At 46.3% G+C, this 25080-nt stretch overlaps 1 protein-coding gene across 2 annotated transcripts in view; it reads left to right on the top strand.

Moving 5' to 3' along the window:
* RANGAP1 (Ran GTPase activating protein 1) overlaps nucleotides 1-25080 on the top strand; it is a 38442-nt gene that overhangs the window by 2257 nt on the left and 11105 nt on the right. Inside the window, exons 2-15 of one of the 2 annotated variants that reach the window (XM_090042951.1) lie at nucleotides 434-572; nucleotides 2194-2321; nucleotides 3246-3305; nucleotides 4023-4202; nucleotides 4784-4918; nucleotides 9052-9210; nucleotides 9437-9550; nucleotides 10423-10522; nucleotides 12431-12515; nucleotides 16342-16525; nucleotides 16969-17079; nucleotides 17421-17523; nucleotides 20511-20599; nucleotides 23211-23332. In XM_090042951.1, the coding sequence (XP_089899077.1) occupies nucleotides 461-572; nucleotides 2194-2321; nucleotides 3246-3305; nucleotides 4023-4202; nucleotides 4784-4918; nucleotides 9052-9210; nucleotides 9437-9550; nucleotides 10423-10522; nucleotides 12431-12515; nucleotides 16342-16525; nucleotides 16969-17079; nucleotides 17421-17523; nucleotides 20511-20599; nucleotides 23211-23332 (1682 nt within the window). In that variant the 5' untranslated portion in view covers nucleotides 434-460. Of the gene's footprint in view, nucleotides 1-410; nucleotides 573-2193; nucleotides 2322-3245; nucleotides 3306-4022; nucleotides 4203-4783; nucleotides 4919-9051; nucleotides 9211-9436; nucleotides 9551-10422; nucleotides 10523-12430; nucleotides 12516-16341; nucleotides 16526-16968; nucleotides 17080-17420; nucleotides 17524-20510; nucleotides 20600-23210; nucleotides 23333-25080 lie in introns of both variants that reach the window. The other variant, XM_090042950.1, reaches the window with a different exon arrangement.

The raw sequence follows: 25080 nt of genomic DNA on the forward strand, positions 1-25080 counted from the left end.
AAGAAACATGATGGACTGGATCATGGTTACTAATAAATATTAAAGAATATGGCTCTAGGGAGAAAGCAGTAATCCTTTCTCATTCTGAAAGAGTGCTCTCAAGAACAGAGTGGTGTCTTAATGGGATCTTATTAAGATCGGTCCCAGTTCAGTCTTATTTATGGAACTTGATGACTCCATTAAAGTCTAAACTTTAAGTCTAAACTTTTCCTGCAGAGCTGAATTTTCAACAGCATCTGACAGATTAGTGTTTCAGGTTCTGAAAGATACTTAAGTCTTGCTGTCATGCCAAAAAAGTGGAGGGGTAGGGGCACTGCTATTTTGAGCTGATATTTGTAATTTAGGGTAAACTATTTCTTAGAGGTGTGTATGTATGTTGAGTGTTTTTTTTTATTTTTTTATTTTTTCAGTGATTCTTTTTTAAAATTGGCAGTTCTTGAAGGTTGGCAAAGCACAGAAAATGGCATCTGAAGACATTACTAAGTTAGCAGAGTCGCTTGCAAAAACCAAGGTGGGCGGAGGGCAGCTGAGCTTCAAGGGCCAGTCTCTGAAACTCAACACTGCAGAAGATGGTAAGAGGAAATGTGCCATGGAAGTGTTTCTCTGGACTCCTGCACTACTGTTTTCCCAAATCTGTGCTTCATAGTGCACCTCCTTCCAACAAACCCTGCATAATAGAGCAGCACAAGGGTCAGCCACCTGGGAGATGATGATAAGCAACTGCCCCCTCTTCCCCCCCCCCCCCCGCAAACTGCCTCCAGTTTTGGTACTGGTCCTGCAGTCAAGGGACACTATCTTTGACTCTAGAGATGCACTGATATGTAGGTCCATATTGTATTCACACCGATAAAAGGAAAACGTACATTATTGGCAATTGGCTTTTTTTTTGCTGATGTGGCTGATAGTGTTGCTGATAAATATCACATGCATGTGCATAGCTGCAGCATGCATGCATCTGGGAGTGCAGCCCAGCAATGTGGAGGGCAGCATCTGACCAGCAAGTCTGTGGGGGGCAAGGGGCATGGGGGAGGGAAGGGGTTTGGGGGGGCAGATTGAGGACCCTGCAGTGAAGGAGGGAGTGGGACATAGGCAGGTGCTTCCCAGCTGAAGCAGCACAGGGCGTGGGACAGAGCTGGTGGCTTGTCTGGGGGCATTGGAGGGGGGGTTCCCACTGCTGTGTGTACCCCCAGGGTAGGCATGGGGGGCACATACCCCCTAGATCTGTGCAGGGGGTGAGGTTAAACTGCTGCTGTGTAGTTGGGGCTGGGGCTGTTCCAGCCTCTTCCCAGTGGCTGTGCTTGGGCTAGGCAGGGTGGATGGTGGAGGTGCTGGGAAGGGGGGCTATAGCCACCCCAAAATTTGATGTAGCCCCCCGTTCTAGTGCAGCTACTGCCTGCCCTGATCAGCTTAGCCTGAGAGCAGCTGCCAGGAAGAGGCTGAAGCAGTTCTGGCCTTGAGCAGGGAGCCTACTCTTGCCCCATGCACAGATCCAGGGGCGTATGTGCTCCTCATGCTTTTCCTGGGGATGCATGTACTGGTGAGAATCCCCACCACCCACACCCCGCTTTCCCTCCGCAGACCTACCAGCCAGACATGGCTCTTCTGGTTGCTGGGCTGCTTATTCACAGTTGGATTGGTATCAGCTGATATGGCTGTCCAATAATCAGCCATTGGCATCTGCCCAGAACACATTTATCGGTGCACCCCTAGTACATACTACTTGTCTTCTGTTTTGAGAATGGCTTTTTAATGCTTTTCTTAATGGATTATGTCACCTTAAGTTGCTATAGGAAACATTTCTTTAAAAACTTTAAGAAGTCTAACAACTTGGTGTGCTTGAAATCCTTTGGTATTCAGACAGGAGGAAGGGCTATGGCTGCTTCTGTTTTCATAACCCTTTCTTTTTCCCTAAAGAGAGACTTGGTTCCTAAGTCAAGTCCTAGACCTGCAAAGTTGCCTTATCTGCCTCTTAAAGAAGGTGCTCTTAAACCCCTGTCAGACTCTTCATTCATTGCCATGGCAATGCTTGCCTTGTAACCCCTCCTTGGTGGTGCAAAACCATGGGCAAAGGATTCAGAAGAGGAAAATGATGACTGACAATGGGAGAAAAGCTTCTGCAGCCTGTTCTTCATATGGAATCTAATGTGGCATAGTATAGAAGTGGGTGAGTGAGGCTCTGTGTGCTCTGTGCAGCTGAAGAGGTGATCAAGCAAATTGAGGAATGTGATGGCTTGGAAGCACTGCGTCTGGAAGGCAACACAGTGGGTGTGGAGGCAGCAAAAGTCATTGCCAAAGCCCTGGAGAAGAAGTCAGAACTCAAGGTGAGTTCCACAAGCAAGGGTAGGATGTATTGCTGAGATAACTGAGGCTTGTCTGTCTATACTGCTTCTCCAGTGACCTGTTATGGGTCAGTCCTCAGAAATGAGCTTTGGATTCCTTGTTTGCCAGTGGGTAAAATAGATTTGTGCAATAGGCTACCTTGCGTTCGCCACGTAACTTTCTTAGCACTTTTATACATTCCAATATCTGATCCTCACCATTAAACAGTGCCCCAGCCTTGAGCGAAGAAAGCCATGGGAGGAGACTATCACAAAGGGGTGCCTTTGTGGCCACTTTAAGTATGTGGGACTTGTAGTGTAAGTTACCTCGGATCTTGTCTGGGTAGGAATCCTCAAACAAAGTCCAGAATGCTGCATGAGACTGTGGGAGACTCTCCAAGAGGTTCTCTACCCCCAAGTTCTCTTTTTTTACCAGTACTCTGGTGTTGAGGTGGATGGTGGCTGTGCTGCATCACTATAGATGCCATCTTCTGGATACAACCAGTATGAGGTCTTGATCATCTGCAATCACCACAGTATGTAATGGCCCTTTTTATAAGTGTAGCATGTTGGGTTCCTCCACCCATGATTAAACTCCCATGCTACAACCGTGCATTTTCCACGTTGGTTTCCATTGGGTATGGTAATGTTTGCATATTCTGAAGTCTTTTGTTTTGTCACTGTGTACTGTTAAGCAGCTGATGAATTACTCTCCAGAAATGGATACATATTCTTTGCAAGTGAAGTGGTAGATGCATAGGCTGTGTAGTTCCTTGTCATAACTGAATAGCAAATGTAAGGGAAGAGTATATTATCATGTCACCTGTAGCTTGTTGCAACTGCTGATTTTTGGGGACCTGTGTATTATTGCTCTCTTCTGACTCTCTTTAAGGGTTATCTTTCTATCTGTATGTTGCTTTCTTACAGAAGTGTCATTGGAGTGACATGTTCACAGGGAGACTAAGATCTGAGATCCCTCCTGCTCTGGTAAGTGGAGGAACTAGGTATCTAGGGCTTAATCCTTTTCTTATTACTTCCTCTTGCCCTTCCTATTTGTATTCTGTGCCCTTTCCTTGGACCCATATGCTATCTAAGACCCAAATAAAGGCCTAAAATGATGATAAAGCTTGAACATCTCATGGCTGGTGGGTTTCTCTCCATCCAAGATGATGAGACAGAGAAGAACTAGCATATGTATTTCCATCTGATCAATCGCTGATGCAGCTTCTTCTCAAAACAGGAACAGCAACATGGCCACCTGAGGAGTAGGGTGGGAGTTGGAACAAGGCTTTGAAAATAAAAGGATGCATTTTTTGAGCAGGGACATCCCAGGTTACTGCTCAGAAGATTCATGAGGCAGCTACTTTTAAGACTGGAAAAAAAATTGCTGCTGTTCTCAGCAGCATTGAGGTTAAAGTCACCTGATGTGTGTCTGACTGTTTTGACTTGAGGGCTGGATAACTTTATGGTAACTAATTCTTAGAACTGTACAAAATAAGCTAAAGGTAATAATCTCAAGCTTTGGGGAATAAGTCAACTGCTTGTAGTGATCAGAAAGTGTTCCCTTTTCCCCCATGTAGTAGTGCATACCAACTGCGTAACAGACATTCTACCCGATGTTTTGGAGTGGTGTATTTGGTGGATTTCTGGAGCTGTTACTAAAAATTGAATCCTTTTTTCCTCCCCCCCCCCCCCCCCCCAAAGATCTCCTTGGGGGATGCACTTATTTCTGCTGGTACCCAGCTGGTGGAGCTGGACCTGAGTGACAATGCTTTTGGGCCAGATGGTGTGCGTGGCTTTGAGACACTGCTGAAGAGTCCTGCATGTTTCACCTTGCAGGAACTCAAGTTGAATAACTGTGGCATGGGCATTGGAGGTGGCAAGGTAAACCCTAAAACTTGCTTATTGATTATACCATAAAGATTGGGGCAGGTTGTAGGGGTTTGGGTCAGCTTGTAGCTTTCCCCATGTTTTACCTTAATTGCCATCAGACTTCAGGTGATGATCCAAAGTGAGCAGAGTTTATATTCCAATACTGGGTGGTTGATGATTCCCACCCCAGCCCCCCTGCCTCTGAGCAAAAGAACTAGTAATGTTGGTGACTTAGTTCTCTTGAAACTGAAACCCCCAACATGGTATTAGAGGAGGCTATTGTTTTGTGCTTAATTCAAAGAATGATCTGTCATAGTTGCTAAATGTCCTATGCATAAGATCATTGTGAAACCCATGGCTGTTTACTGAGGCTTATGCTTAAACAGCACAATGAGGTTATTGCACTTGGGTGACGTAATTCCCTTTACCAGTTCAGTTTAACTAATGCTAATATTTTGTAATGTTTCTGTATTGCGTATCAGAAGCAGATGCCTTTCACTGGTGATCTAAATGCTTCTTGTTCATGAAACACTTCTGGTATCCTCCAGGAGATGAGACGCTAGAGTAATGTAAAGCTGTTGACACTGTCTTAGATCTTGGCTGCTGCCCTGAAAGACTGTCACAGGAAATCAAGCGCTCAGGGCAAACCTCTGGCTTTGAAAATGTTTGTGGCTGGAAGGAATCGTTTGGAGAATGATGGAGCCACTGCACTGGCTGAAGCTTTTGGGGTAAGTGCCAAAGCAGACCTGACCTAAAGTGAAAACGTGTCAGGCTTTGATGGTGAAAGTACTCATAAGTCCAGGTGAACAATGACTGAATATCTTTTTGGACAGAAAGGTCACACAGTAGTTACCTCATTTATATTCTATCTATTTTCAACAAATAGAGTATTGGAAGTTTCTGTGCCCTTCTTACATCGGTTTTTATTAACTTCTTACGTTTTGATCAAAACAAAAGGTGTCCCAAATGCACTAAACAAATAGCTTGTTAGTGTTAATTACTCCCAAGTACAAAGTACCTGTTTTGAATATTTGTCATCCCTTGACTATCTCATTGAAGGCAAAGGTAAGCTGAAATAGCAGTACCAATTTACCATATGTGAAAGGCATGCTAGGGGTGTGGCTTTCACTTACATGCGTCTACCTGGGACACTTGTGTTTAAGCCAAAGCTTTGATTAACAGGACCTCTTGAGCCTTGGAGCATCCTTTGCAGGTGGGTGGGTATGTTAAATGCATGTCTTTTTAGCAGGGATGCAGGATTTATTAAAATCTAACTTGTGCATAGGTCACACCACAGACAATGCTGGCCTTTGGTTCTTCTTGGCTACACAAGTATGTATGTTCCTGAAGCAGTCAATTTTAAGGATGTTAGTGCTGAGAGGAGTAACTTCTTCATAGAAGGAGACATAACTAGGAATAATGAGTTTATAAAGTGAGAGCATAACTTGTTTCCATGTTGTATGTTTTCTAATAATGAGAGAGTTATTTGAACTTGGACCACAACAGGTCAGAATGTCTTTAATGCAATAGAATCCTGTTTGAAATCTTTGGGTTTATCTTATGAATCAAGAAGTAGGGTCGGAAGGGACCTTGTAGATCTTCAAGTCTGACCCCCTGCCTGGGCAGGAGAAAAGCTGTGCTCAAATGACTCCAGCCAGGTAGGCATCAAGCCTCTTCTTAAAGACCCCCAGGGTAGGAGCCAGCAGCACTTCCCTTGAAAGTTGGTTCCAGATCCTAGCCGCCCTAACTGTGAAGTAATTCTTACGGATGTCTAATCTAAACCTACTCTCCAGCAACTTGTGGCCATTATTCCTTGTTATGCTAGGGGAAACAAGGTCTCTCCCAAAACCTTCTGGTCCCCCGTAGTGAGTTTATAGACAGTCACCAGGTCCCCCCTCAGCCTTCTCTTGTGAAGGCTGAACAGGTTCAGGTCCCGCAGTCTCTCATTGTAGGGTCTGCCCTGTTGTCCCTGGATCATGTGGGTGGCCCTCCTCTGGACCCTCTCCATGTTGTCCACATCCTTCTGAAGTGGGGTGCCCAGAACTGGATGCAGTACTCCAGCTGTGGCCTGACCAGTGTCGCATAGAGAGGGAGGATCACCTCCCTGGCTCTACTTGAGATGCACCTGTGGATGCACGACAAGGTCCGGTTAGCCCTGCCAACTGTGACCTCGCATTGTTGGCCCATGCTCATCTTGGAGTCAGTAATGAGTCCAAGATCCCTTTCTGCCTCCGTGCTCTCAAGAAGGGAGTTTCCCATCTTATAAGTGTGCTGCTGGTTACTACTGCCCAAGTGCAGCACCCTGCACTTGTCAGTATTGAAATGCATCCTGTTTATGTTAGCCCACTCCTGTAACCTATCCAGATCTTGCTGCAATTTTTCCCTCCCTACTAGCGTGCTCACCTCACCCCAAATTTTGGTATCATCAGCAAATTTAAACAGGTTGCTTTTCACCCTATCGTCCAAATCGCTGATAAAGAAATTGAACAGCACGGGCCCAAGGACCAAGCCCTGGGAGACTCCGCAGCCCACTTCTCCCCCAGGTCGAATATAACCCATCCACCACCACCCTCTGAGTACAACCCGTCAACCAATCTGCAATCCATCTGACTGTGCAGGCATCAATGCCACAGTCGCCTAGTTTTTTAATGAGGATGGGGTGGGAGACTTGTGTCAAAGGCCTTGCAGAAGTCCAGAAAGACTACATCCACGGTGACACCTGCATCCAATACTTTTGTGATCTGATCATAAAAGGCAATCGGGTTGGTCTGACATGACCTGCCCCTAATGAAACCATGCTGGTTGCCCTTGAGCATCATCCCTGAAGCCGGCCCATTGCAGATGTGCTCCTTGATGATCTTCTCAAAGGGTTTCCTTAGGATTGAGGTAAGACTGACAGGCCTATAGTTGCCCGGGTCTTCCCTCCTCCCTTTTTTAAAGATGGGGACCATGTTGGCCATCTTCCAAACATCTGGCACCTGGCCCGAGCACCACAAGCGCTCGTAAAGCTGTGCCAAGGGCCCTGCAATAACCCCTGCTAGTTCCCTCAACACTGTGGGGTGGGGAGCATCTGGACTCGCTGATTTGAACATGTTCAGTCCCTCCAGAAGCCCTTTAACCCGGTCTTCCCCAACCTGAGGTCTGGAGGCATTCCCCTTGAGTCTGTCTTGTATCATGGTGGGGAAGTCCTGGTCCCTGCCCAAGAAAATGGAGGTGAAGAATTGGTTAAAGAGGTCTGCTTTCTCCTCTGGCACAACCACCAGATTGCCCAGAGGATCTTGCAGGGGCCCCGCATTTCCTGGTGCTTTCGTCATCTTCCCTATATATTTGAAAAAGGACTTTTTGTCATCTTTGATTTTGGATGTTAGTCCTAGCTTTGTCTGCCTTGGCTTTCCTGACAGCGCCCCTACAGGTCCGAGCAGAGGAGGTAGCCCCCCTGGCTCACCAAGGGCGTCTGGGAACGCTTGATTGCCAAAAAGGCAGTGTACAACCGGTAGAAGGGGGGTGCTTTCGGGCACTCTTGCCCCGCTTGCTGCTTGTTGGGATGGTCACCCCTTGGGCCCTGAGCACAGTCTCCTTAAGGAATGACCACTCATCTTGGCCCTCTTGAAGTCTAGGGCTGCTGCTTTGCTGCAGGCCCTTGACACCCTGCACTGGATGATGAATTCCAGTGAGCGATGATCGCTATCACCCAGGTGGTCAAGAACCTGGAGATCCTTTACCAGGTCATTGCCTGTGCCCAGGGCTAGGTCCAACAGGGCATTTCCTCTGGTGGGACTGTGCACCTCCTGAATTAAGTGGAGATTCTGTATCTCGGCCAGGAACCTCCTGGAACAGTCCGACATAGCTTAATGGTTCTCCCAGCAGATGTCCAGGTAATTTTAAATCACCCATGACAACTACATCCCTTGCCTTAAGTGCCTTTACAAGCTGACCTGAAAACTTCTGGTCCAGCTCCTTCCCTTGGTTGAGGGGGTCTGTAGTAGACCCCCACTGCTAGATCCCTCTCCCCATAGCCCCCTTGTATCTTGACCCAGAGCACTTCAGCTTGCCCCTCCTCTGACACCATTCTGCTGGCATGTTTGTAGCTCTAAAAGTGCCTGTGTTTGTGTGGCACCCCACAGCACTCTCTTGAAAGGATCTCAAGGAACCTCAGGATGCCACAGTATCTTGGTTGAGAATTAGTATACCATGTAGTATTTGAATGTTCCAAGAATGCAGAACAACTTGGCACAGTATAGAAGTTTAAAATTTGGCCTGCAATCTTTAAAATTAGTGTGTTCTTTTCACATAGTAAGAGTAGGATTTGTATATACAGGATTCTTCTGAGTTTCATGCTATAGTACATAGGCTCCTTAAATGAGTGCTTTAATGTGCTCTGTACACAAACCAAACTGTTGTAGTCAGTCAGTCCCACTTCAGAGGGTTTCCTCTGAAGCTGTCAGAGCAAGAAGCAGAACTTGAGAGGAAATTAACTTGTACCCAATGATGTAACAGCCCAGAAGTGAACTGAGTGACATGACCAAGGGTGAGAATTGTTGTTCTGAGATATCTAGATCAGAAAGATGGTGACACCCTAAGAGGAAGCCAGCTCTGACTATGCACATTTAACATGTTAATTAGCCTTGAACTGCCACTAGAAGCATAATTTGAAATGCAAAAGGATGCACCTGCAGCACTTAGCAGGATTGCAGGGAGAAAGTGATGTTTTGCAAGTCTGAATGGGTTCTCAGGGTGTTCTGATATGAGGGATAGCTGACTTGTGTGACAGGGAGGCAACTTATGGGCTAATTCTGGGAGGGTGGTAGTGGTTTCTACTGAAGCTGAAGTTGTATCTTCTCTCATCTTCATGTTGTTCCAGATAATTGGGACCCTGGAAGAGGTTCATATGCCACAGAATGGAATCAACCATCCTGGCATCACAGCATTGGCCCAGGCCTTTGCTATAAACCCATTGCTGAAGATTATCAACTTAAATGACAACACCTTCACAGAGAAGGGAGCTTTGGCCATGGCAGAAGTGAGTTACTCTAAATAAATATTTGTATTGGGTGTTTTTTGCTTCTGACTTCCTACCTCTGTGTATGTAAATAATGACAGCCACTTCTTGGTGGCCTTGGGTCCAATGTCATGGTGAAGCACAGTGAGAGAAGATGCTGTTTCCTGTTTGAGTAGTGTGAGCAGATGCTTGCTTTTACCCATCACATACTCCACTCTGATATGCATGTGCGCTCTCTACTTTTTAGACTCTGAAGACTCTCCGCCAGGTAGAAGTGATCAACTTTGGAGACTGCCTGGTGCGCTCAAAGGGTGCCATTGCTATTGCTGAAGCTGTCAAAGAAGGGCTCCATAAATTAAAGGTACCACCTTCTGTTACTCACCTTAAACTCTCTTCACCAGACAACATGTCTTTCTTCCTCTTAGTGTTATTCCACAGACTACTGGACAGAAATGAAGTTCTCCTTCAGTGATGCAGGAAGAAACAGTCTATACGTTTTGGTCCACTTTTCTGTCCCCTTACAACTGTGAAACATTTATTGGGACTGTTCTTGGGAATCTTTTGACTGATTGTAGCTCATTGGTGGGGGGATGACAGCTGTCAGTTAAGTAATTCCTTGGCCAGTCACTATTACTTGTTCCTTCCTGTTGACCATGTTTCCTAGTAGAAATTACTCTAGGTACTCACAAAGAAAAATGTTTTCTACTTTGCATCTTCTGATTATAGGTAGTCACAGTGAAAATTGAGGCATCAGTCAAATAGCTTCCACCATCGATTTTAAAAAATTATCACTCCTATAGAGAAAAGAAATTTCCAAAAATATAGGTGTGGTGAAGGCATTGTAGGGTATATGGGCAGCAAAGGCTTGTTGCCAAATATCAGACTAGATGAGCAAAATGTTCCCTTTTGGCCTTTAAATATGAATGAATCTTTGTAATATTTAGATCTTTGCTAATTTGTAAGGAATGAAACAGCCAGTCTCCAGAAGGACCCAATGCTTGTGAAAATTATAAGCCTTCAAAGTCAGCAAGTAAAGACTTAAAAGCAAAAATCCATTTGTTCCTATACTGGTGAGAAATTTCTCTGATTCCTGCATATGAAATTCCAATGTCATTTTAAATTTAAATGGTCTTAGTCCTGAGAACATCCCATTAGGATCAGCTCTTTCTAGTATGCTCTATTACTGGGCAAGTTTGCGTACAGAATCTCTATACGGTGTCTTTTGCTTCTCAGGAACTGAACTTGTCATTCTGTGAAATCAAACGAGATGCTGCCCTAGCTATTGCGGAGGCTACTGAAGACAAGTCAGAGTTGGAGAAACTGGATCTTAATGGTATGCAAGTGGTGAAGTTGAGAAGATTCCTACAGAACTGAAACACTATTTGCCTGAATCAAAGATGACTTTAAGATCATTCCCCTAATAATTAGAACCCATACATGGAGAATTTATAACGTTTTTGTTATAATCTTCCACATCTAGAATATAACTATTGGACGGGTGTCTCTTTTTTTTTTATTTGTCTTCCTCTTTCTCATCCCCAGCCACTGCAGTGGATTGGGGGAGGTGGAGGGGGAGAGGTGGCAGGTGAGTCAAGTGGCCTGACCTCTGCCCTTTACTGCCCCCTCATCCTTGTGTTGGGTGTCTGTGTACCCATGCCACTTGCTTCCTCTTCCACCCACCTGCCCATTACCACTTACCCTCAGTCATTGGTCCAACCCAGGGCACAGAGCACATGTTGGCTCCAGCCCCTGCCTGGCCAGGCAGCTGTGGCTCCTGCTCCAACCTGGTCCTGGGACTGCCTTTATGGGGTGACAGTGACTCTGATTCCAACCCCAACCATAGGTTGGGGCCATAGCTAGAGCTGACTTTTTTTTTTTTTAACCTTTTATTATTATTATTATTTGAATCCAAGATGATGGGCTCTCCCCATGTTTAATGGTGGAGGGGTAGGGAGAAAAATATTGCCCTAGATACTGTTTATTCAAATCCACAGTACTACCAAAGGATTTGAAGTGATGAAAAAAGTGATTCCCTTATGTCAGAATCACCTGAAAACCCATTCAGAATTGCAAAGCAACACTTCCTGGGGTGCAACCTACTACTAAAATTGGGCTGTCCAACTCATAGCCCACACAACCCTTCAGGAGACTTAACATTTGAGTCCCCAGGCTCCCATCCCAGTCTGGGTGCTGCTTCTCTCCCTGTTGTCTCTGGGCTTCCCCTTTCCTTCTCTGGTTCCCACTGCCTGTCCTTTACCCGTTGGGGTTGGGGCCAAAGGAGCCTGCATTTGGGTGGTTCAAGATGACCCATGGACCATGTGGGGGTGTGGCACAGTATAGTAGGAGCAGTGCTCTTTGTACATGTTGGGAGTGTGTGGCAAACAGGCACATGGTTACATTACAGTAGGGGAGGAGGGTGCCATCTACAGCGTTTTGAGGGTGCTTGCGGTGCAGTGTGGCATAGAGCTGTGACCGCCCCAGCCTTTCTAAAGGAGATTCCTGATCTAAAATATCAGTGCCTCTGTAGCTAAAGGAACTCATGGAGTTACTCAGCTGACTAAGCAAATAGTTCTTTCTTGAGTCGGGATTTTAATGGGCTTATAATTAAACCTTTCGAGTCACAGCTTCAAATCCTGTTGGTCTGCTTATCTAGCTCAGAAGGTGTTGGGACTAAATTTGAGTACCATGTGAATTTTAAGGATGAGACTAAGGTACAGTCCTGTGTGCTTTTATAGGTTGTTTTGATATTCACGTACACTATTTTTAATGCTTGGAGGTTTGCTTTCACTTCCTTGGCCAAAGCTTCCCGCTCACTATGCAGTGCTGAGCTACTGTCTGCAGCTGCATTTTAGCGGTATTGTGCAACATAGTTTAATTGGTCCAGCATCATCCACTGTGAAAACTATTATAGAGGAATCCAGTTTTCATTACCCAAATCTCTTCTGGCCAATTAAAATCCTTATCTTTCAAATTCCCCTTGCAACTGGGGTTCGGAAGTATTCTTCCCATCTTGCACCAGTGCATAAATGCCTATTGCGTTTCAGTTGCAGACAGGTCTGTCTTATGGACTGTCTGTAAGGTGTTTTGTTATAAAGGTGTTATAGAAATCAAGCAGCTGTTATATTAATTAGAGAAATGGATCACATATGGGAACTTCATTGAATGCTGGTGATTTATTATTATTATTTTTTGTGTGTGTGTGTGCATTTAAATTGGCTTTCCTCCTTTTCTCATATCGTAGGTAACTGTCTGGGAGAAGAAGGCTGTGAGCAGCTTCAGGAGATCCTTGAAGGTTTCAACATGGCAGATGTGCTGGGATCCTTGAGGTAGGACACAAAGAAAGCCTATGATAGAGGTCTGCTTGCAATTAAATAGCAGAGCTCTGATTCTTACACCTTCCTTGCAAGTTCTTTAGAAATTAGCCTCTCCCAGTACTGTCAGAGGTCTTTCTTGGACTGTTCTCTCTGGTGCTCGCTACATGAGCAGGAACTCTGCAACTGCCATCCATGTACTCCTCAACTTCCATAGATTTCATGGAGATTAGGACTGGAAGGTACCTTGGAAAATCATCGAGTCCAGCCCTCTACCCCAGGGGCAGGAAGTCAGCTGGGGTCATAGGATCCCAGCAAGGTAAACATCCAAATTTCTCTTAAAGGCGTTCAAAGGAGGTGCTTGAACCACCTCCAATGGCAGGCTATTCCAGACCTTGGGGGGGCTCGGACGGTAAAGAAGTTCTTCCTTATGTCCAGCCTGAAACGATCATGGAGGAGTTTATAGCCGTTTGACCTCATCATCCCTTGGGGCGCTCTGGTGCACAAACATTGCCCCAGATCCTGGTGGTCACCGTGATAAATTTACAGGTGGCCATCAGATCACCCCTGAGCCTGTGCTTTTCCAGGCTGAAGAGCCCCATAGCTCTCAGCCTCCTGTCATAAGGCCTGTTTTTCTGACCTCTGATCATGCGCATGGCTCTTCTCTGGACTCTCTCAAGTTTCTCCACATCCTTTTTGAATTGTGGAGCCCAAAACTGGGCTCAGTACTCCAGCTGCAGCTTCACCAAGGCTGAATACAGTGGGAGAATGACGTCCCGGGATTTGCTCGAGGAAGCATCTATGGATGCAAGCCAGCATTCTGCTCACTTCACTAGCAGCAGCATCACACTGCAGGCTCATGTTCATCTTGTGGTCAGTCGTGACCCCCAAGTCCCTTTCATCTGTAGCTCTAGCCAGCATAGCACTGCCGAACCTATAAGTGTGCTGCAGGTTTTTCCTCCCAAGGTGGAGAACCTTGCATTTTTTCGGTGTTAAACACCATCAGGTTCTCATCTGCCCATTTGCTGAGCCTGTCAAGGTCAGCTTGGATCGCCCTCCTGTCCTCAAGTGTGGATGCTTTACCCCAGAGTTTGGTATCATCGGTGACCTTGGTCAGTCCACTTCTGATACCAATGTCTACATCGTTAATGAAGATGTTGAATAAAATAGGTCCAAGGATAGAGCCTTGAGGGATCCTACTGATCACAGGACACCATGACGATTGACTTTTGTCAACCACCACCCTCTGGGTCCAACCATGGAGCCAATTTCCCAGCCAGTGAATCGTGGTGGACCTGAGGCTGTAGTTAGCCAGTTTTGCCAAATGGCGATCATGGGATACCAGATCAAAGGCTTTTTTAAAGTCAAGATACATGACATCAATATCTTCCCCCTTGTCCAGGTGATAAGTCACCTGGTCACAAAAGGAAATAAGATTGGTCAAGCAAGACCTACCCACAACAAACCCATGCTGGCTATCCCTCAGGATGTTGCCATAGGCCAGTCAGTTAAGAATGGCCTCTTTTTGATAATCTTTTCCAAGACCTTCCCCAGGATAAAGGTCAGGCTGATGGGCCTGTAGTTTGCTGGATCCACTTTCCTCCCTTTCTTGAAGATAGGCACCACATTGGCCTTCTTCCAGTCTTCAGGCACTTCACCAGAGTGCCAGGAGTTCTCAAAGATCTGTCGGGTGATGCTTGCCAGCTCCTTGATTACCCTGGGGTATAAGCTATTGGGGCCGGCTGACTCAAAGGTGTCCAGCCTCTCAAGGTGTTCCTTCACAAGGTCAGCATTGATGGAGGGCAAAGAATCTCCCTCACCTGGGCCTCCCTGGCCCATATTGGGCAGGGCGTCCCATGGGACTGATGAAAGACTGATGCAAAGTACCCATTTAGCAGGTTGGCTCTTTCCTGGGCGTCGGTCATCAGTTGTCCCATCTGGTTTAGCAGGGGTCCAATGTTATCCTTGCTTTTCCTCTGGCTCCCCTCATATCTAAAAACAAACTTTTTATTATCCTTGATACTAGTGTCCAGTTGGAGTTTCATCGCAGCCGTGGCTTTCCTGCTTCACTCCCTGCAGGTCCAGACCAGTGCAGAATATTCCTTTTTGGTGGTGGATCCTGTCCTCCAACCTTTTCTAGGTCTTTCTTTTTAGACGCAGGAGGTCCGCTAGTTCCTTGCTGAGCCAAGGTGGTTGCTGTGCCCTTTTGCTGCCTTTCCTCCGAGACGGAATAGCGTTAGCTTGTGCATCTAGGATTGCTCCCTTGAGGAGCAGCCACTCTTCCTGAACTCCCCTCTCCTTGGGATCATGGTCTCTTAGGTCCTCACCAGCAAGCCTTCTGAGCTTGTCAAAGTCAGCTTTCCTGAAACTGAGGACTTCTGTATTCCTGACTGACTTGCCAGCTTTACAGCAGGTGGTGAAGGTGGTCGCTGCGTCCCCAGCTTCCCTTCGATCGTTAGGTCACTGATTAGGTCGTCCCCAGCTGCCAATACCAGGTCAAGCAATGCTTTTATCTCTTGTCGGCCCATAGACTTGCATCAGATACAGATCATCCACGCATGAAAGGAAGCTTTGCAACCACTCAGATTTGGTCGAGCACTCTTCCCACAAGATGCCTGGGTAGTTGAAGTCTCCCATGGAAACCATGGACTGGGAGCATGCAGCCTTAGCCAATTCCTTGGCAAACTCCTGGTCAAGCTCTTGACTTTGGGTGGGAGGTCTGGAATAGACTCTCACCATTGTCCCCTGTGCCATGTTCCCCACAGACTTTAACCCAGAGGGTCTCCAGTTGTCCACCCTGGGCACCGATGTCGGCTTGCAGGGATGCGTAGCTTTCCTTGATATAGAGAGCTACACCCCTGCCCCTTTTGTCCACTCGATCTCTCCTGTACAGGGTTTAGCCATCTATACCTGTGACCCAGTCATGTATGGAGTCCCATCAGATCTCTGTTACCCTTGTGACGCTGTAATTATTTGTGTTAACCAGGAGCACAAGTTCCTCCTGTTTATCCCCCAAGCTTTATCTGAAGGTAATGCTGTAAGATTTGGATGAAAATAGGTTGGCCTATTCAGCTCATACCCCTTCTGCCCACAAATGGTGCCTTTTCCTAACAAACCTAAGGTGAGGAACTGACTCTTTTCAGCTGCTTACAAAGGACTATTGGATGGAACAACCTCCTCACTACAGGTCTGAGGCCAACTGGAAGAGATGACCTAAGCTTGCCAGGCTGTCTTACCTAGCGTTTTCCCAAACATGTCCTCTTTTTTGACCCCTGTGCTGTATCTGGGCAGGTTTTTAAAATTAGAAGAAATGTCTGGGTTTGGCTGGTCCGGGCTGGAAGCAGCAGGCAAGCTGATTGGCTGTTGGGGGTCGCATGCTCCCCACACAGGCTCTGGCGGAAGAGACAGAGTGTGTGTGTGTGTGTGTGTGTAACAGAGTGGGCGCACGTGCAATGCAGGAGCTGCTTGGTTTGGGCAGCAGCTTGGGGGGCGGAGTGAGGGGCACCAGCAAGGGGTGGGGGGCAGGGTAGTACTGTTTGGGAGTGAGGGGCTTAAGCAGGGCTGTGGGTGAGCTGTGGCTCAGCAGTGAGGGCATGTCACTGTCATGTTGCATCGTTCCCACCCCTCTTGGTGATGGGTGTCCTCTTTCTGGGACCTGGAAACCCGGTAACCATAACTTGCCCATTGCAGGCCGAAGTGTCAGTCCCAGAAGTGACTTGTTCCTGCTAAGGCTTGGGAACACCCTTAGCTATTTTCTAATTGCCTTTAAAAATAGTTCTGTGTTCCAGGAGGTCTCTTATAGAGACCTCATCTTCATGTAAGCTCTTATCTTAATTCATAGTGATGATGAAGGGGACGACGATGAGGATGAAGACGATGAGGATGAGGAGGAAGATGATGATGAGGAAGATGAGGAAGAGGAAGAAGATGAGGAGGAGGAGGAGGAGGAGCAGCAGCAACAGTTGCAGGAGAGAGGGCAGGGAGAGCAAGAATTGCTGCCTTCTAAGAAGATCCTTGATTCACATGTAAACTAACTTTCATTTCCTTGCATAGGGGAAGGGAGGAGACAAGGTTCAGAATGGGGAGGATGTTTGGAATCTGAGAACGTGGGTGGAGTCCTTATGCCTTTAAGGACCTAGTTGCTCTCTGTTCTCAGGTTTGTGGGGTGTAAAATATGGAAGGGTAGAAAATTGTTAATCAGAAGGAAAAAAAAAAAAAAAGAGGGAAACAGTGTCCTGGAACTGCCTAACCATAGTATTTGCTGCACAAGTTTCCCACGTAATTCTGACAGTGCTGCCACCCATCTCCATTATTTTCTGGTCGTATAGGTTTTTTTTTTTTTTTTGTTCCTAGTATTCAAGTTCTGACCTGTAACACTCTTGCCTGTTCTAGCGACATCCTTCCCTACAAAGTCATGTGACTGGATGTTATTCCCCAGAATGAACTGAGATCTGATCCTCTGTTTCAGGGCTCTCCAGTGTCTTCTCCTCCAATAGATGTTGCCACATTCCTTGCTTTCCCATCTCCAGAGAAACTGGTGCGATTAGGGCCCAAGTGTTCTGTTTTGATAGCTCAGCAGGTAAGTAGGCCAGTGTCTTCAATGTGGCTGGTATCATAGGTGTTGGCTGTTCTGCTTAATCCTGGCAAGTGATCTCTTCCATAAGCTTTACAATCCAGATTTTAAGTCCTCCTGTTGTCCAAACGGACATGGTGGAGAAATACTCTACTTGAAGTGGCACCTCTGGAGAAGCTATAGTGCCAGCAGAGCAGCTCCACCTTTTAGCATGGTGTATGCATCATGATACAACTGAGACTCCCTTGGTGTCCAGTCATTTGGAGGCTGCTGTTGCAATGTTCATTGCTTATGAAGCAACAGCACCCGTAATGGACTCAATGGCTCCTGATTTTCATCTCTTTCAGACAGATGCAGCTGATGCAGAGAAGGTGACTACGGCTTTCCTTAAGATCTCTTCTGTGTTTAAGGATGAAGCCCCAGTGAAAACAGCTGTGCATGAGACAACAGGTAACTCAATCTGTCTCCATCTGATGGGGGGGTTACTCTGGAGCCCAACTAGTAGCTGCAGCTTCTAAATTGCTCTAGTTTCCTTTTAAGTTGTTTTGGCATCTTCCCCTTGTTCATCCTCCTGTTTTTCTAAGTTTATTCTGTCCACTTAATGTAAGTTTCTCTGAGCCTTTGTTGGGAAGGGCCTGAGTTTTATAAATCAAATAAATGGCACAACAGTAGCCATCTTGGGCTGCCATTTTATGGCAGCCCTGTCCCAATGATGGCTAGTGCTAGATATTTGAAAGAAAGACTGACATCCTGTTTTGACAAGTGTAAAGGTGCAAAACCTCTGCCTGACCTCAGCTTATTCCTCAAAGTATGAGGAACAAAATCTATTTTAGCTCTCCTTTTTAATCAGTGTTTCTCCATTTGACTCTTTTGGTGGATTCCCTTTTGAAGTTTCTCCTAACAGCCAGTGGCAATGAATTCCACAGTTGAGTTGCACCTCATATACAAGGAGATTATAATTTTAAAATGGATTAGATAACAAATATCCCTTCCACTTCTGAGGCATCTGATGTTCCTTATACTAGTAACTTTGATATCTTTCATCTTCCTTAACAAATGGAATTGAAAAACTTCCTCCAAAAAGCATGGGACAGTTTGGAGAAGGTATGCATGGGGACACTGTTCTTTGCAGGCCTTAAAGGAGCACTGGCCCAGTATACCTCATCCACACATTTCTTTTGGCATAGTTTTTAGACTGTATGAATCAATTGACTGAGGTTTCTGTGGAATTCTTGGAACTCCACAGGGATACAGAGGTGCTTCTACTCTTGGGCTGGGGAGGAAAATTTATCTGTTTTTTCATCCCTAAAAATCTACCAGCAGTATTCATTCCTATGCAAAAGGTACAGAAGGTTACCCTTTGATGTAGCATCTCTTTAAACTCTTGTTACTAATGCACAATTAACAGTGGACTCCTAGCTTACAAGTGTGGCATCTTGTGTGTACTTCAAATATCCTTAGTTGCTGAAGCCACTTTGCCTCAGTGGCATAACCAAAATCGCCAGCTAGCCTTGTCCTGGAATAAACAGGAGATCCATACATGATTCTGAGTTCTGTCTTGGCTTTTGTGGAAACTGAAATCTAAAATGAAACCAGTAGAAAATGTCCTGGTTGTCCAGAGATGCTTCATACCTATTCCCTTATCCATAGCTTCTCCTTAAAAGCTGAGATGGTGACTGGTTGATATGGTAGTTTCTTGAGGATGAGACATCTCTGTCTTATTATGTTTCCCTCCGAGGATACCTGACATTGACCCCACAGCTGTCCTACTTAAAAAAACAACCCCGCCCCCCCCCCAAGATGTAAAGATCAGTGCCAAAAGTGACTAGTTCTTTGTTCTAAAGACCATAAACCTATTCCCTGAAAATACCATCCATTGGCATACTTGATTTCAGTCCAGTGGAAGTCCATTTCTTGTATTTTTGAGGGCAAGCAAGGCTAATCCCTTCCCTCACTGAGTTTTGTACCCTCCAGGCTCATCAAGTTAAGGTTCTTGCCCTATCTATGGCTTCAGTCATGGACTTTCTGTAGGCCCCATGAAGCCTCAGTCCTGAGGACTAGAATCCATGTAACTTAGCTCTCTCTCCAGTCTGTTTTCAACTCTGAGAACCTGCATGGAGACCACTTGCAAGAGTAGAGACTTATTTGTATATATCAAGGCAGTGGTCTCCAACCCTTTTAAGGTGAAGATCACTTTTTGAAGTAAAGGGCAACACAAGATCTACCACTTCCTCCCCCCTTCCTGCTTTTACAGATCAGTCTGGGGGTGAGGTGCAGATTGAGGCCTTCACGGTAAGGGACGTAGTGGGGCCCTGGCCAGGCCAGGGGAGGGTCAGAGTCTGGGCAGCTCATTTTGGAGGGGAGGAGGCAGCTCTTGCTGCTGCACACATCCTGGCGAAAATCTGGGGGCATAAGTGGAGGAAGAAAAAATTATTTGGGGCTGAGCCCCTCAAATGAGGTGCAGGACTAAGCCATGAATGGCTTAGCAAGGGGGATGCCTGGTGCAGGGAGGGGAGGGTGGCTCCCACCACTGCATGCACCCCAGGAGGGCATGGGGGTGTATACCTCCAGATCTGCTTTGGGGGAGACCAGGCTATGGGCTGGGGCCAGGGCTAAGCTGGGCTCTTCCCAGTGTGGGTGTGCTGGACCAAGCTGTGCTTGAGGTGGGTGGCAGTGGCACTGGGGGCAGGGGTGGTTGGGTGGGCTACAGCAAATTTTAGGGTGACTGCTGCCCCTCTGCCAGAAAAAGCCTGACTTATCCCCAGCCCACAGCTGCAGCCTGCCTCCCCCATGCAGATCTAGGGGCACATGGCCCCCCCATGCCCTCCTGGGGTACACGCAGTGGCAGGAGTCACCCCCCCATTCCCTGTGCCAGACACCCCCAGACAAACTACTTGTAGCTCTGTCTTGCACTCCAGCCCACTTCCACTCCCTCCACACCCCTGCTGCAGCTACGGGAAGCCCATGGCTGGGTTGCTTTGTGGCCCTACCACTGCTCTGTGTTTTGGGAGGGCTAAGCCCCATTAGCCCCCATTCTGTCGCCTATGCCCAGGGGCATATGTCGTCCCCCCCCGTCCCCCCCCAAAAAAATCTGTGCGTGGGGCAAGGTAACTGCCACTGCACACTGGGCTTTGTGCCCCGAGCAGACAGATTAACTGTCAGAGGCTCCTTGATTAACCAGTCGATCACGATCAACCAGTTGAAGACCATTGTATTAAGGTATTGTCAAAGCTATCTAACTAGTCAAGGTCTTTTGTAGTCAGTAGCAAACTTGACCTAAAGCCTGTAACTAGGTCCCATTTCTGTGGCATTCCAGTGCTGTAAACTAGGACTTGAAGCAACTTCAATAAACTGAATATAGCTGGGCCTGACTTCTGTGAAGAATAGCCACTGCAGTATTCTGTGTTCTCTAACTCAATATGTGTATTTCTTCCTAGATGCCCTAATGAGAAAAGCCTTCACTTCTGCCACCTTTAATTCTGACGCATTCATCACCAGCCTGCTGATCCACATGGGGCTGCTCAAGGTGAGAGGGCAGGAAGGGGTTAAAAGCAATGACAGGAGCTGTGTGTTGTTTTCTGGTTGGATTGTGGGTAATCATGTTGCCTTGGAGACAGGAACATTAAAGCTCCTATGCCTGCCTGGTGCCTAGGCACAATAGCACTCTATAGAGATAACAGGGATTCCAAAGAGCAGTATTCTGCTGGAGTGCAGGAGGTGGATTAGTTATGCCTAATTTATGTTCTACTTGGCCTGGCTTGTCTTTTCAAGATCACATCTCTAAGGCAAGGAGGATCATGCAAACATATTTAGCTGCTGCCATACCCAAGCTTTTATAGAAACCCATGAAATGCTACACTCAAGTAGTTTTACAACTTATAATGTGCGTTAATCTCCTATTCATCTTCCTTGTATCTATAAAGGCTGCTCTTAAGATTTTTCTTTTTTTTGTATAAAGGACAGTATCAAACATAATAGAAATCTGATCAATTCAATTGAAACATTTAACAGTCTCCTCAATGCTTGCAAAGGACTGGAGTGTCTGGTGCATGGCTACACGGGAGAGAACCTTTTGGCAAGGTTGCTACGTAATAATCTGCGACAAGGTGGTTAACGATATTAGGATGAACACAGAGCATTTGCTGAGGTGAATTTAGGATGGGTGGGGCTTTCTGCTTGTAAGCTAAAAGTGGTACTCTTCAATGTCATCTACAGGTGTAAAGCTTCTAGCCCCTGGGACTGGGAAACTTAACAAGGCACAATTTTTCCTAGAGCCTGGGGAGGCGGAGGGTGGGGAGTCAACAAATCTATGAAATGCCACAATCAATAAGATTTTTATAACATGTTTTTTTTCTGCATGCCTTCCTGGAGTTTTCCCTTTGCTTAGGGGAACAGTGTTGACAGGCTGGGAACTGAGAGGCATCTTAAAAATGTATTTCTCTGGCTAATCCCTGTCCATCACTGCTGATTGGCAGCTGCAGAGCCCTATCTAGTTTTCTAGTCCTCTGTTTTGTGGGACATTTTGTTCTAGTCTTCCTGTTTTCTGTTCCCTGTCCCTCTTACTACAAATGTTGAACAACTTGAAGATAGTCTGCCCCCTATCTCATCTGACTTTCTTTAGAGTCCTAAACCAACTTGCTAGGGGAGCTAGCAGGCCTGTCATTCGCTGTTCGCCAAACCCTTTTCTGGCTTGTGGGTATGTGACCTATTTAGGGTGGTGTGCCTATCCATGAATAGGGAATTTGAGTCTGCGTTTTTGAGCGTCTTTCTTACACTTTTTACATGAGGCAATAGCTGGACCTGTTCAAAGGCAATTCATTTTTAATGCAGTCGAGGGCAAAGTCATACATTTAACAACAACCAATACAGGTTGTGGCAGGAGAGGTTGTAGCCTGGAAAGCAGAGACTAAAGATGGTTTAGAGTCCTGGGAACAAACAACTTGGCATCATGGTAGGAGGAAAAAGAAGTTTAACAAAATAATTAAGTAATAGAGGTAAAGACTTGCCTTCTGCCTCCACATGCTGAGACTAGTACTGGGATGCTGTATTCTTTTCTGTTCACGCTCGAAGGGATTCAAAGGAACTGGAGATGGCACAGAAAAGGGCCACAATGTTTTGAAGGGATGGAGAAAAGACTCTTCAGTGAAAGATTTAAGGAGTTTGGCTCTCTTTGTGAAAGAGTGCACAGAGCACTAAAGGGCTCTTTAATTTAGCATAGAAAGGTGTAACAAGAACCAGTGGCTGGAAGCTAAAGCCAGACAGGTCCAAATTAAAAACAAATGCTTTATTTCTAACTAACAAGGAGAGGGTGATTTCCCCAAGGGACAGGCAGATTCTCTGTATTTCACTGCCAACTGAAATCTGGAGTCCTTAACTTTTAAAGCTCCTCTTCCAAACACAAGCTACCAGGTTCAGTGTAGGGCTGACCTGTGATAGATACAGGTGGCTGATCTGGATGATCAGATGGCCTCTTCTAAGCTCCAAGAAGTAATTATGTGGGGGACCTAAAAACAGTATACTGTGGGTGGAAAGGGTACAGAAGGGATTAATTGCATCTTCTGACAGACCTTCACAGGAGCTGTTGCTTTCCCACTCAGCTGAAGTGAGTACCTTAGCACGGGATCTCTGGGAAACATTTCCTCCAGGATTTTCTATGTGTACACGTATTAATCTTCCCCATACCCCAGCTCATAAAACAGCTTGAATTAGGACAGATGGGAGTCTTCTCGGTGCTTGTACGTTTGACATGCAGACTTTGGGAGAAGGGAGGGGAGGGTGTGGGGGACTGACTCATGTCCTAGAGAATATTGTGTGCATACTGCAGTAGGCAGCTCTCCCTTTTACAGCAGATGGAAACTTCAGTTCAACATATATGGAAAAAATTATGGTGTCTGTTGTGGGCATCAGCTTCTGCATCTTGGAAGTCCTCTGTTTTACATCAACCAGAATTAAATGTCTTGCTTTTGCTTACCATTTTTCTGGTAGTAAAGGAGGTGACTTGACTTTTCCTTTTTGAGGCATCTGCTGTTGTCTGACCAGCCAAGATAGAGAATGAAAAAAAGCAGGGACTCAAAGGCACTTAGTGTGACAGTTCTGCATGACTGACTTTTTGTTCATCTTTACTTCTGGCTCCACAGAGTGAAGAGAAGGTAAAGACTGTTCCAAGCCTATATGGCCCACTTATGACTCTGAACCATATGGTCCAGCAGGACTATTTTCCCAAATCCCTGGCACCAGTTCTCCTGGCCTTTGTGACAAAGTAAGTATTACATCTAGCTAGTAGGCATATGGATTAATTAATACATGTATTTCCTTCCATCCCAACCCCTTGTGTATTATGGCTCTGGCCTTATGTAGCCTTGTGGTTATAAAGATAATATCAAATAGGCATAGAATGGAATTCATGCCCATCTGACTGTAGCGAGATGTGAAGTGCCCCGATCAACTTGTTTAGTTCCATGTAGGCACTGCAGTTCAGATGTGGAGTTTGAGATGTTTCCGGAGTTCAGCATTTCTTTTCAAGATCTTTTGTTTTTGCTGCTGGGTGCACATCATAGAAGTCGGGTCAGAAGGGACCTTGTAGATCTTCAAGTACGACCCCCTGCCTGGGTGGGAGAAAAGACTGGACTCGGATGAGTCCAGCCAGGTAGGCATCAAGCCTCTTCTTAAAGATCCCCAGGGTAGGAGCCAGAACCACTTCCCTAGGAAGTTGGTTCCAGCTCCTAGCCGCCCTAACTGTGAAGTAGTTCTTGCGGATGTCTAATCTAAATCTACTCTCTAATAATTTGTGTCCGTTGTTCCTTGTCATGCCAGGGGGCGCTAGGGGAAACAGTGTCTCCTCTAAACCCTTCTGGTCCCCCCCTTGTGAATTTATAGACAGTCACCAGGTCCTCTCTCAGCCTTCTCTTGTGAAGGCTGAACAGGTTTAGGTCCCACAGTCTTTCAATGTAGGGTCTGCCCTGTTGTCCCCGGATCATGCGGGTGGCCCTCCTCTGGACCCTTTCAATGTTGTCCACATGCCACCTGAAATGGGGCGCACAGAACTGGCCACAGTACTCCAGCTGTGCCCTGACCCAGCGTTGCATAGAGGGGGAGGTTCATCTCCCTGGCTCTACTTGAGATGCACCTGTGGATGCCCTGCCAACCGTGACCTCGCATTGTCGGCCCATGTTCATCTTGGAGTCAATAATGACTTTCTGCCTCCGTGCTCTCAAGAAGGGAGTTTCCCATTCTGTAAGTGTGCTGCTGGTTTCTACTACCTAAGTGCAGCACCCTGCACTTTTCAGTATTGAAATGCATCCTGTTTATGTCAGCCCACTCCTGTAACCTATCCAGGTCCTGTTGCAGTCTTTCCCTCCCTACCAGCATGCTCACCTCACCCCAAATTTTGGTATCATCAGCGAATTTTTAAACAGGTTGCATTTCACCCCGTTGTCCAAATCGCTGATGAAGAAATTGAACAGTGTGGGCCCAAGGACCGAGCCCTGGGGAACTCTGCTGCCCACTTCCCCCCAGGTTGAATATGACCCGTCCACCACCACCCTCAGCATTTTGTTTGTCTCTATGGCTTGCTGGGTTACTCTTGCAACTTCCTTTCTTCCCTTCTTTCCCTAAAAGAAGGGAAATGGAACATAACACATGTTTCTTTCACTGTTCTTCTAGAACCAAGTAGAAGGGAATCGAAGCTCAAGTCCAGTCTGCAGCCAAAAGTGCTAGTTCAGCAGTCTCAGATTTTTTTCCCCAGGGGAGTACTTCTTTGGGAACTTTCTGAAGCCAGCCCAGGTATAGCTTCTAGCGTGGGTGAGGCACTGGCTGCTTGGACTCTTAAGACCTGGTCATTTGCTCCATGATATCTCTCTTCCTTGCCTCCCCACACCTTCCTCTTCCACCCACACATACACATTGCTTTATTTGCAGCCTCCCCCTCAGAGATCTTCTTTCTGGCTCAGCTCCTAGAGAGGGACTTTACCTCTTTTGAAGAGAATGGAGTGCATCTGAAGTGAAAAG

The sequence above is a fragment of the Crocodylus siamensis genome, chromosome 4, assembly GCF_052110815.1.
Source record: "Crocodylus siamensis isolate JL-2025a chromosome 4, ASM5211081v1, whole genome shotgun sequence".
In the NCBI taxonomy this organism is placed as follows: domain Eukaryota; kingdom Metazoa; phylum Chordata; order Crocodylia; family Crocodylidae; genus Crocodylus; species Crocodylus siamensis.